The 14,176-nt window shown below is 39.7% G+C and overlaps 1 protein-coding gene across 6 annotated transcripts in view; it reads left to right on the top strand.

Annotated features, from left to right (window-relative positions):
- Positions 1-14,176, top strand: part of GAB1 (GRB2 associated binding protein 1) — a 97,114-nt gene that overhangs the window by 43,807 nt on the left and 39,131 nt on the right. For all 6 annotated transcript variants that reach the window (XM_082758506.1, XM_082758509.1, XM_082758505.1 and 3 more), the window contains exon 2: positions 11,274-11,568. In XM_082758506.1, coding sequence (XP_082614632.1) covers positions 11,274-11,568 — 295 coding nt within the window. The remainder of the gene's footprint in view (positions 1-11,273; positions 11,569-14,176) is intronic.

Raw genomic sequence — 14,176 nt, 5'->3', positions numbered from 1 at the left:
CAGTGCCTGATGTACGGTAGAGGTTCAGTGAATGCATGATCGAGTGTGTCCGCAGGGTAGCAAGCATGCTCGGAATTGTGTTGGGATGTTATTAGGACCTTGTGTTTTGGCATGCTTGTAATTATTCCCCAGTACTACCCCTAGCCTGAAATTTCTTAGCACTTCCAAGGCAGAGGGATGTTATCAGCTTCGGTGACTGAGGAAGAACCTTTGATCTAGTAGCCCTAAGCTCCCCACAAGGAGGCCATATAAAAATGGCACTGATTATTTTTCCCCCTTGTTCCCCTCTTCAGGAGACGCAGTAGGGCTCCCTTTGAGAGGGGTGAGTCCCTTTCGGAGTCGGCTCGTTCTGCTCCTATCTTGGTGACCTGCTTGTGTTGCGGTGTAACCGCAAAGGAGGAACCTGAAGCCTTTGGGGAGGGATGACAAAGACAGGACGTGATTGTGGGTTTGCAAGACAGCAATCAACCGGGACTTGGAATGCAAGACAAAATCATTAGAACTAATGAAAAGAAATGCTTTAATTGCCTGTCTGGACTTCGGAATCTATAACTCTGGAGTGTTCATGCCAAGACGTTAGTAAAATGTAAAGCACATGACTTTTATATTGGTAATGAAAATGTCTGTGGTGTCATTGCATGGGCTTTTACATGAGGGAAGGATAAAGACCTTTCCCTCTGTAACGTGAAGTGCTCTTTGACTACATCAAACTAGGAAAGTCCTTCTCATTAGCAGACTGTTCAGTGACTTTTGATCATAGGACTCTTTTAATTCTTTTAACTGCAGTGTGTAAATGGACTACTGGTTACATTTCACACGAGGATGTAATAATGATTTGGAAAACAAGATACAATGCTGCAAGAAACTTCTATTGCCTTTTACTGCTCCCACTATCATAAAATTGAGTCGGTTTTATGAAACAGTGTAATGACTGACTTCAATGCAGAACCTCAATATATGCAAGAATTTGTACCTCTGTACACTGAATAATGTTGCACAGTTCTAACTTAGTTCAGCCTTGCATCTGGAACAAACATCGTGAGCCTATGAAGCTAGCATGCTTTTTAAGCAACGTTTCGAAAACCAAAGCAAGGGAAGGTTTTTCAAGTCTTAAACCCACCCCTCATGTATTAAATCATTCGAAATCTTACAATTGCTGTTATTTTCAGGCCATTGTGTCTACTTCCTCTTGGTCAAAGGTTATGAGGATAGGGTGGTGTATAGCGAGATGGAAAGCCGACAGGAAAAAGAAAGCCTTGCTTATTTTGGGGTAGACACAACTACAGAAATGGCCAGGACGTTGTCTAAGTTTTCTGAAGACTTAAAGAGGTAAACTAGAAAAAACTGCTCCTGTTGTTTATTTTTCTGCTTTTTAATTCATGTGTACGGAAAATGATTTGGCTTAAGTAAACAGGGGCTTCCTTACAGAACGGTATCTTTCTGCTTGAAATATGTTTTTTTTTTTTTTTTTAAGAAGTGGTTTAGCTTTTTAGCTTTTGTTTTGTTTCAGAAGTGGACTTGATAAAACTTTCTGAAGCACTAGTCGAAACCTCCACCCGTTTGTTCACTTGTATTGCTAACTCATCAAAAAAAAAAAAAAGGAAGTTTAATGCCACAAAGTGCAAGTAGGAGTTCTGTGATGTATTGCTTCAGTGCATTACAGGCATATGTGGGCATACGTAGGTGTGTTAATGCAGTCCTCTAAAACACTTAGCTTATCTTAATATTTGTATCATTATTCAAGAACCATATGTTATTTCTTGGCTGTTAAAACAGTAGTGCGAGTCCTTCAGTTTTGTCAACACGCAGGCTTGCAGCGAGCTGTTGGGAGCAGATGCTGCCTGGCTGGGGCTTGGCGTGCCGGCGCTCAGGTTCCTCCGGCAGGGCGCCTCGGCTCTTGTGGTAAGCAATTGTGGCCAAGCCATTCCGAGGATTTGGTTTCAGAACAAATCTGGATTCACAAGGCTGCTCAGGGGTGGGAAGAGAAGAGATAAATTAGTTGGTCGTGGTGGTTAAATTCTACAAAACTGTTGATCTAATAATAAGTTGTGTGATGGGACTGTTAGAAGCTAAGAAACAAAAACCATTTTTACAGGAGTTGATGAGAGCAAGTAGCTTTTTGTAAGCTACTCAGCCTTGTTATACTGAAGCTTCTTAATTTTCAAGTATGCTGGTATATAGTTAGGTATGCAATGTAGCTGATTTTTCATCTTAACCCTTTTGTAACTACCAGTGACTTATTTGAACCTTAAAAAGTATATTGTTCGCAGTCTAGGAAAAACAGTATTTGTATTATAATAGAATCTCAGCGTAATATAAGCAAATTATGTTATAATGCATTGGTAATTTTGACTGTGCTGGTTTATTTAGAAATGATTTCTTTCTCTGGAGTTCTTCAGGTCAGCTGTGAAAATGCTCTGAGCAGTTTCGTGGTGTTTCTCAGCGATTAAGGGTGGATGTATGTATCGAACACAATGCTGACTTTTGTTTTATGTTTGGATTTTCTAGCAGCTCTTTTGCCGTGTCTGCCCACTTGATTCATGCACATTACAGACCTGATGATTTGTAGTGGGAAGGTTGATAATTTTGCTCCTAAAATAATGTAAACAACACTGAGCATGCCCTTTCTATTTCTTCCCCTTCCCTGCAACAAGTAATTCCTTGCAATGCCTTACAGTATTTAAAATATAGCATGTTGATCTTCGCTGTAATACCTTGGCAGAACAATAGCTTTCCCTTCAGCATGCCCAAAGTGGCCCAAGAAAGTATGAGCCCTCTCATTGCCGTAATAGTGGCTGACTCATGTACAGAAGAGGCTCCAGCTTTAGTCTGCAGATGCTTGACTTGCAAAAATGTCAGCTAGCACACAGAGCATACAGCCTTGGTCTCACAAGGAATGGAGAAGGATGGAGTGTCAACATGTCCTAAATTTTATTTGTAAAGATTATTTAAATAGTCTGGAATTTCCTTTGGAGACTTCGCCATGAGTGTTAATAGATGTCCAACAGCTTCTTCCAGTAGGCAAGCAACTAGTAGCTTAAGCCACGCTAGCTAGATGGGGAGGCAGTGTGTAGAAATTATGCGTTAACTTTGCACTGTCCTCAACTCCACCTTAATTCGTCATCCCTTGTTGAATTTGGAGAAAATGCAGCTTCTGTAGCCCAAATCCCCTTTCTTTTATGGGGAGTACAAAACCCAGCATTTAAGCCAAGGAATATTTTGACATGCAGAATGCCTGGCCTGTGTGCTCATCTGTAGCATTGTCTGTCTTGTACGCAGCATCAGCACACTTGAGTGATCCAAACATGAAACAGAGAAGCATGTGTTGTATGTTTGCTCACTGCAACTTCAGTGTCCTTTAAAGGATCCAAGATAGTGAAGGAGTTTTTACACAGTTCTAATGTCTTGCTTTTCCTTGTATTTAAGGCTTTCTCAGGTTATGAAGATAGATATCTGCACAGGCAAGTAAGGGGGAAAAAAAGAAGACTGAATCTGTACAAAATATTTAAAAAAAAAAAAAAAAAAGTGCAGCACTGTGTTTGTGAGCTGGAAGACGAGCAATTTTTCACACCCTGTTACAAGCACCACTTCGAAATGACTACCCAGCTAGGGAATGAAAAATGAGTAGACAGAAATAAATGGTGGAATATTTCATCCCCTGCCACTGGTGGGAAAGCAGCTGGAGATATCCATGGAGTGTAGGCTTGACATTTCAGCTGTAGATAATTGTGCCTTTATAAGTACTGATATTTTTTCTGGTTTTCTACGCATTGTTCTCGTGTGACTTGTCACGATGTGTACTCCTGAACTCAGGACAGTGAAGCTGGAGTCAAACACAGTGTGGCTTGCTTCTTGCCTGGGTTGTTGTGTGCAGGGAGTCTTGTCAGCGCCGTAGTAATTCTTGTAATAAGAAGTGTACAGTCATTTAATAATAGTAATTTAAAAAAAAAAAAAAGGGCAGAACCTACCCTGAATGTTTTGCTTCCTTAGATTAAGATTAGGAGGGGGAAGGGACTTCTAATTAAGAACTGATGAAAAGACTCAAGTTAACTTTTTTTTTTTTTTTTTTTTTTTTTTTTTTTTAAAAAAAGGGCAAAAACCCCAAGAACTATATCACCTTTCTCTGATAAATACACAAAAACATGACTATATACGTATGGGAAAGATGAGAGGAAGGGTCCCAGGATGATGAGAGAGGAAAAGATGAAATGTGGGAGATGTTCTGTGAAAAAGGGCAGCAAGCCAAAGGTGCTACGCAGATATGTGGGTAAGGGACCTGCAACAAACTTCTCTGTATGCCATGAAAAGTGTTTGTCCTGGTTTCAGCTAGGATAGGGTTAACTTTCCTCCTAGCAGCTGATATGGTGTTACGTTTCCATTGCTGACAAAACAGTGAGAGGAGATGGCGAAGCTCATTTTTGTCATAGGGAGCGTGTTGTTGGCAAGACTGCTGTGAAGGTGTGTGTTAGCCACCCAGGGTGAGTGGAGTGAAGCAGAACAAAGCAAAAAGGTAAGCTTGTAAGAGATAAGAAACAGCGGAATATAGGTGTTAAGGGGTGGGTGAGATGATGTAGGAAGCTGGAAGGATGGTCTGGTCACTGGTCCTAGCTTGGAGCCAGGAACTGGGCCATCACGTCTCCACTGGAGGTGTGTTTCATTGCATTACCTCCGTGAGTCAGTTTGCCTTTGGTGAAGGTGCAGCGATAGTTCTCTGCTGTGCAGGAGTGTTGCAGAGAAACTAGTGCTTGACATTACAAAATTTCTGACATAGCGCAGAAAAGTGTTGAAGTGGCTGATGCTACCAGTCCTGATAAGGATCAGTGTGATACGGAGAAGATGATACAGATTTGGCTGTATAATTACGCTGGGAATAGGCACAAGACTTGAATAAAAAAAATAAAAAAAATAAAAAATGGTGAAGGATTATGAAAACATTCAATTAGTTCTAGATTGACAAAACAGCACTTGCAGTGCTAAAATTATCGTCTGAGTTGTATTTTGTCCTGTTTTTGATGCTTTAATTAGCTGCGTAATGCTGGGAGACTAGTTAGTTCACATGCTGAACCATCACTTATGAAACAGTGCTCACAGCAAATCTGTGTGCAAGTATTGTTCTGCTGTATTTGCAGTGTTTTCTTTTGTTTGTTTAACAAGCTAAAGTTAGAATCGACAGCACAAGACTAGAAAATGGTGACAATAGTTTGAAAACAGGAAATTTTGGCCTTGTGTGTATTCGGAACAGATGATCAGGATGATGGCCAGGAGAGTGGAAACTTCCACTGAGACTGTTTTTTCCTTATTTTGCTCAGTGAGAAAAGATGGTGCTTCCTGGAAAACAAGTCTTAAGTATTTAAAGAAAGTAATAATATATCCAGTGTTTTCCTCATATCACGTTTGTTTGTTTTGCAGCAATCTGTTTACACTCCTTAGTGCTTAATGCTGCTAAAAGTGGAACACGGGGACTGTTATGAAATCTTGGAAGTGAAGTTTCTGCTCTTAGAGTTAAGATACTAACAAGCTTTATTTTGTGCTGAGTTTATGCGGTATGTTGTATTTTTTTTTTTTTTAAAGGCATCTCTTTTTCAGGAAGAGCGTGGCTGCTCCCAGTTGGCGTTACGGCAACGACTTCAAAAAGTAACTAATAATTCTGTGTTCTTGAGTTGTGGTGCTTATAGTAGGGCCATTTATTAAAGGCTTCCTAGAAACGCTTTCTGAAAAACATCCCTTAATCTATTTCCATGTAGAAATATACAAGTGCTAATTTCTCAGGGAAAAACTCAGCCAAACTTCTAATTTCACCATTTAGGATTTCTGCAAGTGGAAACAGTGAAGTACTGTGCTTGAAGTAACATTATTTAAGGTGACCTAGTTTAGCTGCTTCCCGGCCGTCCTCCCAGGTACGTGCATTGTGGTAACGAAGCTCGCTGGTGACAGCTGTCACTGCCCTGTGCCCAAAACAAACAGGACCTAAAAAGAAGCCTAGTGCGAAGGAACGCTGCGGTTTGTCATTTGGGCTTCTGAAGGGATGCAGAGCTGAGGTCCAACATGTGAGTCAGCGAGGCAGCATCGGAGGTGTTTGGTTCCTGCGATGAATGGAAGGAACACCTGGGAACTAGAAATGGGGAGGTGAAGAGGGGAAGAACTATTCAGCTTCTGGTTGCCATCCTTCTTCCTGTTTGTCCAAGACATGCAGCTATGTTCCTTGTTTAACTGCAGCACTGGAAAAAAGGGAGAGAGATGGATGAAACGGAGCACAAGCATGAAGAAAATAAAACCTTAATGTGGCAGATGAGTCAAGCGACCTCAGCAGTAGGTTCAGGACTAAACCAAAAGTTCAAAAGAGGGTTCTGAAGTGACGTGGGCTGCCTTCCCCCTTCCTTGACTTCTCTCTAGTTCACGTTCCGCATCTTTTGTCCTTACTTGAGAAGTTCTTTTGGAGCAAGGCGATGTTTTGTCACATGTTTGTAAAATATGAAGTGATCTTTTGGATCCTTCCCTGTGCCCCTGGGTGCGTTGTGTCTTACTTCCAAGGCTTAGTTTACTTCTCTGGAAAAGAAAAATGGCAAATACTGCCCTTTGCAAGTACTTTGCAGAATACTAAGATGAAAAGTTGAGCATGTGCCTACTGGAGAGATGAGAAGGAAGGTCTTGGAGCTGGGCAGTGCTCAACAATTCTGGAGATTTTTTTTTCACTGGGTTCTACCTGAGAGAAAAGCAGATGTTATTTGTGCTAGTAAGGGAAAAGCAACTTTAAATGATGCGAGGGTTATGGGTCATAATACTTAGCAAACCAGACAAGGACAATCGACAGTTTGTCAGTAAGCAGTTATTTGACCACGTGAGAACTGTAAAAAAAAGATTGGCCAGAACAAGTTGTTTTTGATTTATTTAGCAGCTCTAAGCTTTTAAACACTTCATGCAACTATTTTGGCCTCTTGAGCAGCAGCTTGAGGGGATCTAAATGGAACATTAAGTCCTTTTTAAAATAAAAAGGCAAATTATCTATTCTTTCCGGACCCCTTCCTCCTTCCTTTCCCTCTCCACTTAGACACACATCCCGTATTTCCTACATCTTTGAACTAGTGCCAGCAGCTGAACGAGGTACATCTCAAATACATATGACAAGAAGATAAATAAATAAATCCATAAAAATTTAAGGGAAGTATAGCTAAAGTGTGGTTGACATCTTCAGCAGATATACCTCATGTAAGGAGATGATATTGCATACAGTCTTAGCTACAAGCTTTCAAAATCAACGAGAAAAAATAAAAACAAAACCACCACTGTGATAAGTAATGCTTTCTACTCGTATTTTAGCTGATTGACTCTTTTCTAAGTCAAAATTTTACATGTGAGTGACTGAGTGGGAGAAATTAATAAGAATTTATTTCGGTTTTATAATCTACTCAAAATGCTGCTTGAAAAATCCTGGATTCCAGTATTACTCTGATCATTTGATGCTCTGTGGGTGAGCAGCTTGTCACATTTTAGCCTACTTCAAAACCAAGCAAACAAGCCTGTTTCTATAGTTATGATGGTCTCATGATATAAACAGGACAATGTTTGGCAAGAGTGGTGGAGTCCTATGTTAGACCAGCTGATAGGCTTTGTGGCTCTCGGAGAAAACAAGCTGAGAGGCACACAAGTCCTTTCTTAGTCGGAAACAAAAGCAACAAACCTTGTTTTGCAGTAAATTATGTTAGAAGCCTACACGGGCTTCTGGTGAGCTTGAGTCGCGTGACATTTGCCTTGTTACCCTTTCAAAAGCACCAGTTTTACTTCAGAATTAGGGGTTGAAATGCATGCAGTTTTGTAGCTAGTAGTGTAAGTACATACTTTAGAATTTAATTTATTAATAACATTTTCATATGTCTATTTATCACTTCAAATAAACGCATTTTCCCTTATTAAACACGGGTTTTCTGTGCTAGAAATCAACTAGATTAAGCCTGAGAAGGTAAAAATATACTCAGTAGGTTACGGGATTTGAACATTGTTCCAATACCAATATTGTTTAAGCCTGGAAAAATATTTGAGTAGATAATGTATGGTTGGTAGTTGTAAGTGACATGACAGATAATTAGTACTTAGAATATTCCTGTGGCTTAAACCAGTTGCTTTTTTCTTTCTTTGGTGATTAAAAGAGAGAGCTCTATGCAAAATTTTCAGACAATGTCGAAAAGGATTAAAAAATTAAGTATACATAAATACATCTTCGCACATGTGCCTGCTGTCTTTTAGAGAGCTCTTTTTGGAAAGCAATTACTGAAGAAGCTCCTTCATTACATAGATAGCCCAGGATTTTGTACTTCAGTGAGGCAGTATACAGCTTTCATTACAACGACAAATACTGAAATGTTAAAAATAGATCAAGCTTTAAGAATCCCAGATATTTTCAAATAACAAAGAGTGATTTATGTGGGCTCATTTTGCACTTTGACAAAATATAGAGGCGCTTTTGTACTATGATTAGCAAGGGTGCTGATGTCAGTTCTCTTGTCTAGCTTTAAGCTTTATTCTGCTGCTAAATTGTGCTTTGTACTGTAATCCAGAGAACCTCTGTATCTGCCTTATTAGTGTGTAGTTTATGGAATTGCTTTTGTTTTTGAATATAATCTGTGCCAGTTCCAGTGAGCGTGACTCATTATCAGACTGAAATAAACATTCACATATGCACTATGTGAAAACTCTTCAAAAATAGTAGCAGGTGCTGCTGGGCTAAATTCGATGTTTTAAGTACTTAATAGTTGCTGTTTTGTAGCCCGAAGGGCTCAAAACAAATTCTGTTTAGCTGGTTGATTTTCTGAATTTAAGAGTGCTGTTTACTCATTAGTTCTCAACAAAGACTGGTGGGATTGATAATATGAATCTTTCACTTGTTACCACGGTATTGGAACTGAGCTTTCATGAGAGGCATGCTTGATGGGTACAGAGTTAATTTCTGTTCTGTGAATCGTGAGACAAATGCATCTTGTAGCTTTCTTTCTTTAATCTTTCCTCCTCATTTGAGCATCAACCAAGTTCTCTGACTGATTGAAGGCTGAGGTTCGAGATAAGTCCAGTTTGTGAAGTACGAGTTCTGCAGTTCATACAGAAGTTATCTGTGGTCAGCTTTGTCTGAAGAGAATGCCTCTGATACTGCTGTTTCCTGTTATCCCAGAATCGAAGTTGTCACTTGGCTTGGAAACAGGAAACCAAAAGAAATTCTACTAGTGTTTTGGGTCAGTTACACAATGCTTAGCAGCTGTGCTACTACAAGATGCTCCTTCTGGAAATTAAGGTGTTTGGTTTGCTCCATCGTCCTTCTTCCCCAGTTGAACTTGGTGGTGCTGTGTACATCAGTGCTTGAGGCCTTGACTTGATTCATTCCACATTACAAGGCAGATGCTGTGTTCACAGCTACAATGAATGCACTTACTTTACCAAGTGTAAAAGTTGTCTTAAAATCAAATATTTTTTGTAGTTTTGTAGCCGGAGAAAAGATCTTCCATTTTCTGTGTTATCTTCTCAGCTTCAGGAGCTTGATACCCCAAAAAGTGCATGCACTTGACAATGAGCAGTTGGTGAGTCTCCAGGGCAGAGCTGATGGCAGTGGTTTGGAGCTGGGAGATGGTGGTACAGTTCTGAATGTTCCCCATATCTTCCTCCATTGGTTTGTTCAAAGATTATAGCTTCATAAAAACTAAATAAAACCTCTCTTACTTCCTGAGAAAATAGGTCTGAGTCTTCTTTCCTAATGTGTTGTCAGAAACTCTTGACTGCAAAGTTACATCGCAGTGTGTAAAGGATATCACGTCTCAACTTCCTCTGGAACAATCCCTGTTGGTTCCCTTTCTTTCTTTCCTTTAGCCTTTTGTTCTGCCATGGCTCGTGTGCAGGCAGGGTTAGCTGATACTCACCTACCTATTTTTTTGGGTTTGTTTTGTTGTTTTTTGTTTGGACTTGCTTGTAACTTTACTTGAATATCCTAAGAAAGTTTTTAAATGAGCAACTTCTTGCCCTAAAGACTTGTACTGTGCCCCATACAGTGGTTTGTCTACTGTGTTCACGTGCCTTGGTCTCCAACTTTGCTGAAAAGCGGTGGGAAAAAAACACACACACAAAAAAAACCATCATGTGATGGCTCTCCATCATGGCATCTCCATGGCTCATCCAGGCTGTAGTCAAAATTGTGAGAACGCAATGCACCTCTTCCAGCGGGCTGTAGCATTATATCGGGTTTCTTCTACCATGCCGTTTTTCCTAATGTGCATGTAAGGGAGCTTACAGTGTAGGATGCTGTGCTGTTGGTAGGGCTGAGGAACCAAAAAAACAAAATGCAGTGAAGTGGGGAAACAAGAATGCTGTTGGTAACATCAAGACAGATGTTAGCAAACATTGCTCTCTTGGTTTGAGTTAGCATCTTTGGAGTGTTTTATGTGAAGCATGTTTTATGGTAAGTGATGGAGGACCCCAGCAATGAAAGGCAGCTTAGGATTAGTTGGACGATGAAGCAGTTTAGTTTTGGTCTTATCCCTGGCCAGCTTCTATATGTAGCAGCAGGGAGGTTTGTATAACAAGTGCAGTAATTGTAATGTTTTTGCTGTGGATGTACCTTATGCAGGGACTTTTCATGTGGTAAAACTAGACAAAAACCTAGACAATTCGGTCATTTTTCCCCCTACACCTCTAACTTTTTCTGAAATAATAATGTAGGTTGTTCTCTGTAACAACTACTACTGTGAAATGTTAAGAGGTTCTGAGGGCAGAGATGGCTTAACATCAAGAGGAGTGTGTGGTGTGAACAGTGTGCTCTTGAACTATCAGGTTGCTATCATTGATTATCAGTTTCTAAAAAAAAAAAAAAAAAAAGTTAGAATCTGTCAGTCTGAAGTGGCCAATACTCGGGGGGGGGATACACAATGGAGAACTTAGACATATTTTGCTTCTGCTTCCTTCAGAAGTTTTTTTTTTGGTGCTTTTTCCCTTTCTCCTGGCCTCATCCCCACCTTTTTCTCTTTACTAAATTCATCCTTTCTCCTTTTTTAAGTAGTGACTTAATTATATGTTCTCTTTTTTAAAAACAAAGCTTGAATACAGAAGAAATAAACCTTGAAATACAAACTCACTGATCCTCTAGTCCATTGCTGTAATAACAAGTAAATGGATTGTGTTAAATTCAGCTGTTGAATTATAACTTCTTATTATTACTCAGGCTGAAACCATATGCAAAATGTAACAATTATAAAGTATTCCTACTTCTAATTTTTTCCCTTTTTCTCACTAATTTTCAGGCATGGAAGAGGAGATGGTTTGTGCTTCGCAGTGGCCGTTTAACAGGAGATCCAGATGTATTGGAATACTACAAAAATGACCATGCCAAGAAGCCTATCCGAATTATTGACTTAAATTTATGTCAGCAAGTGGATGCTGGATTAACGTTCAACAAAAAAGAGTTTGAAAACAGTTATATTTTTGATATCAACACTATAGACAGAGTTTTCTATTTGGTGGCAGACAGCGAGGAGGAGATGAATAAGTGGGTCCGATGCATCTGTGATATCTGTGGGTTCAACCCTACAGATGAGGGTAAGTTCTGTTGTCTTTTTTTTTTTTTTTTTTTCTAAAATTGGGCTATCTACATGCAAAGACTGTTCCAAAGATCAAATGACTATTTTTAGCTAGCATATGTTTTAAAACTCATATGCATTGACTGTGAAACTTCCTTGTTACTTTGAAAAAATGTAAGCAGAACAGAGGGAGATACTAAGAATTCATTACAAATTAAGTGTGCCGTAGAAATGGAATGATGCTCTTCAGTTTTGCATGATGTTAGGTCTTGAGAATATAGGGAAAATCAAAGAGAAATCATGCAAAACAGAAGATAATCATCAAAGGAATCCTGTGTGGTATAAAGCACATGGCTGTGCAAGCAGAAATGGGTGCAAAACGTCCGGTTTCTAATACTGCCATTTCTCCATCTGCTTTGCAACTTGGAAAAAATGTCCTCTCCTCACTGGTTGAAACAAGCAAAAAATAACTTGTAGCTCTCCACTAACCAGCTCAGATCCTACCAAAATAGACATCGTGTGAAAGCAGCTTGTAGGAAACATGATGGTGTTAAATACCTACAAACAACTCATTGCCATTGCTTCTTCTGAAGCTAGCCTTATTTATTTGCTTATTAGTGGGTTGCATGAACAGCTGTAGCCGTGTGCACAGTCACACAGGGGGTCACAAGAGGCTTGCCTGACTGAACAGGGGGCTGTAATTTAATCCCTTTTTTTTTTTTTTTTGGGGGGGGGGAAGGGAAAGGGGGGTTGTGGGTTGAGGTAGGAGGAAAAAGGTTGAGGTAGGGCTTTTATCTCTCCTTCTACTCCAGCTCAATGGCCAAAAATGACTGAAAAACATTGTTGCTTTCTGAAGAGGGGTTCTTCTCTTTCTCCTTAATGCAGTTTTGAACTAAAACTTTGTCATGAAAGCTCCATCTATGGATTACCACTCTAACAGCAAACTCAGTGAAGGGCACTTATTTTGACAGTTACAGCATGTTTTTATGACATCCTTAATATAACTGAGACCACCCACAGCACATTTCTAAAAGTGATTGCCATATGAATCAGTATTCAGTCTGCCAGGCATCTGTTACGTACAGGAGAGGGGCAGGCAGGTGATTGCTTTCTGATGGATAACGCACTAGCACACCACTGCAACTGTGGGGAGGAGATGCTCAGAAATCATGGGTTCTGGGGACAAACCAGGAATCTGGGAAGTGAAGAGGAAATCTGGCTGCTGCAGTGTACGTGAGAGCGCATGTCCCCTCTGTGTAATGGAAAAGTAGGGTCACCTCAAAACCACGAGGCCTTCTCTTGCTTGAGGGCTGATGTATTAATTAGTCCTTAATTTTCTGTTGATGAAATTCTCTATGAACGCAGAGAGCTGACAGTAGCCTGTTTGGATCTGTTCTTTTTTTGTTTGTTGGAATCAATTTTATTAACAGAACTTCTCCCCATTATGCTCTCATTGTCTTATCTTTAGCATTTTAGTGTTGTCTGAGTTATCCCAACCCCATCACTTCATGTAATTGAAAGCTGGCAGTTCTGTCTGCTTCATGGGATTAGTGAGCTCTTGCAATATGTAGGAGAGGAATTAAAAAAGGGAAATCAGAAAATCAGTTGCTGAGGGTCTGTGTATTGCCAAATTCTTATTTTATAGGATATATCTAGCTGTGAATGGAAGACTTTGTCATAAGCATACTTAAAAAATTTGTGTTAATGTGCAGTTTGTTTGGAAGTTAAAGAACAGGTGAAATTTACCACAGGCAATAAACAAACTCTGTTACTTCAGTTTGGATCTAGACAACAAGACAACGTATGGGCCAGAACCAACCTTCCCTTCAGCCTATGGAAATGGAAGATGGTTTTCTTTGGAGCTGGACGATGTCTCTTGCCAGACTGGTTGCAGGTCTTGTGAGAGGACTGTCATTAGCCACTATTACTAGATCAAGGACTGGGGCTCACCACCAGCCTGCAGCTCCTGCTGCTGTTTGTCTGGAAGCCCAGTCCAATTGTCTCCTTTAGATTGATGAAGAGACCTTCAGAGAAGGTGGCACTTGATGCTGTTAGAAACTGAATATGGAGTTGCTGTTTGAGTTTGGGAGGAATAAGGGGGAAAGAGAGACAGTCAAAACTGGGCAGAGATGAAAAAAGGTTGCTTCAGTCTAGTACTAAACTGTTCCTCCCGTACTTAATGAAAATTCAGAGATTCATGTGATACTAAGCCTGTATTATTTTCTTGTTCTTTTTTTAAAATTGATTTTCACAGTAATTTATGATTAATGCTCCATTGTTACCTTCCAACTAGAAATTGATTTTTGCATGTGAAATCTATTCATTCGGGAGATCTGCAAGATTATTTTTGTATTTGGAGAGTAAGAGTAACTTACATTCCTTTGTTACTGTTACAAGTCATTGAGTCTCCAGCTTTTTGATTGCATTGACTTGTGTGATCTGTAGCAGTTATAATATAATTGTATGTTTTTAATAGGAATTTGCTTTAACTTAGGCTTTAAAATTATTTAGATTATCTCTTAAGATTACAATGAGCCCAAAACATCAAGGAAACGTTTATTTTCTAATAACCTCAGTAATTCCACTACTTCTATATAGAAAATTGTGAGTGCATTTTACAGCTTGTT

This window comes from Aythya marila (genome assembly GCF_965140915.1).
Source record: "Aythya marila genome assembly, chromosome: 4".
NCBI classification, from domain to species: domain Eukaryota; kingdom Metazoa; phylum Chordata; class Aves; order Anseriformes; family Anatidae; genus Aythya; species Aythya marila.
Note: the sequence above shows the minus strand (reverse complement) of the source record. Positions and strands in the feature narration are given on the sequence as shown.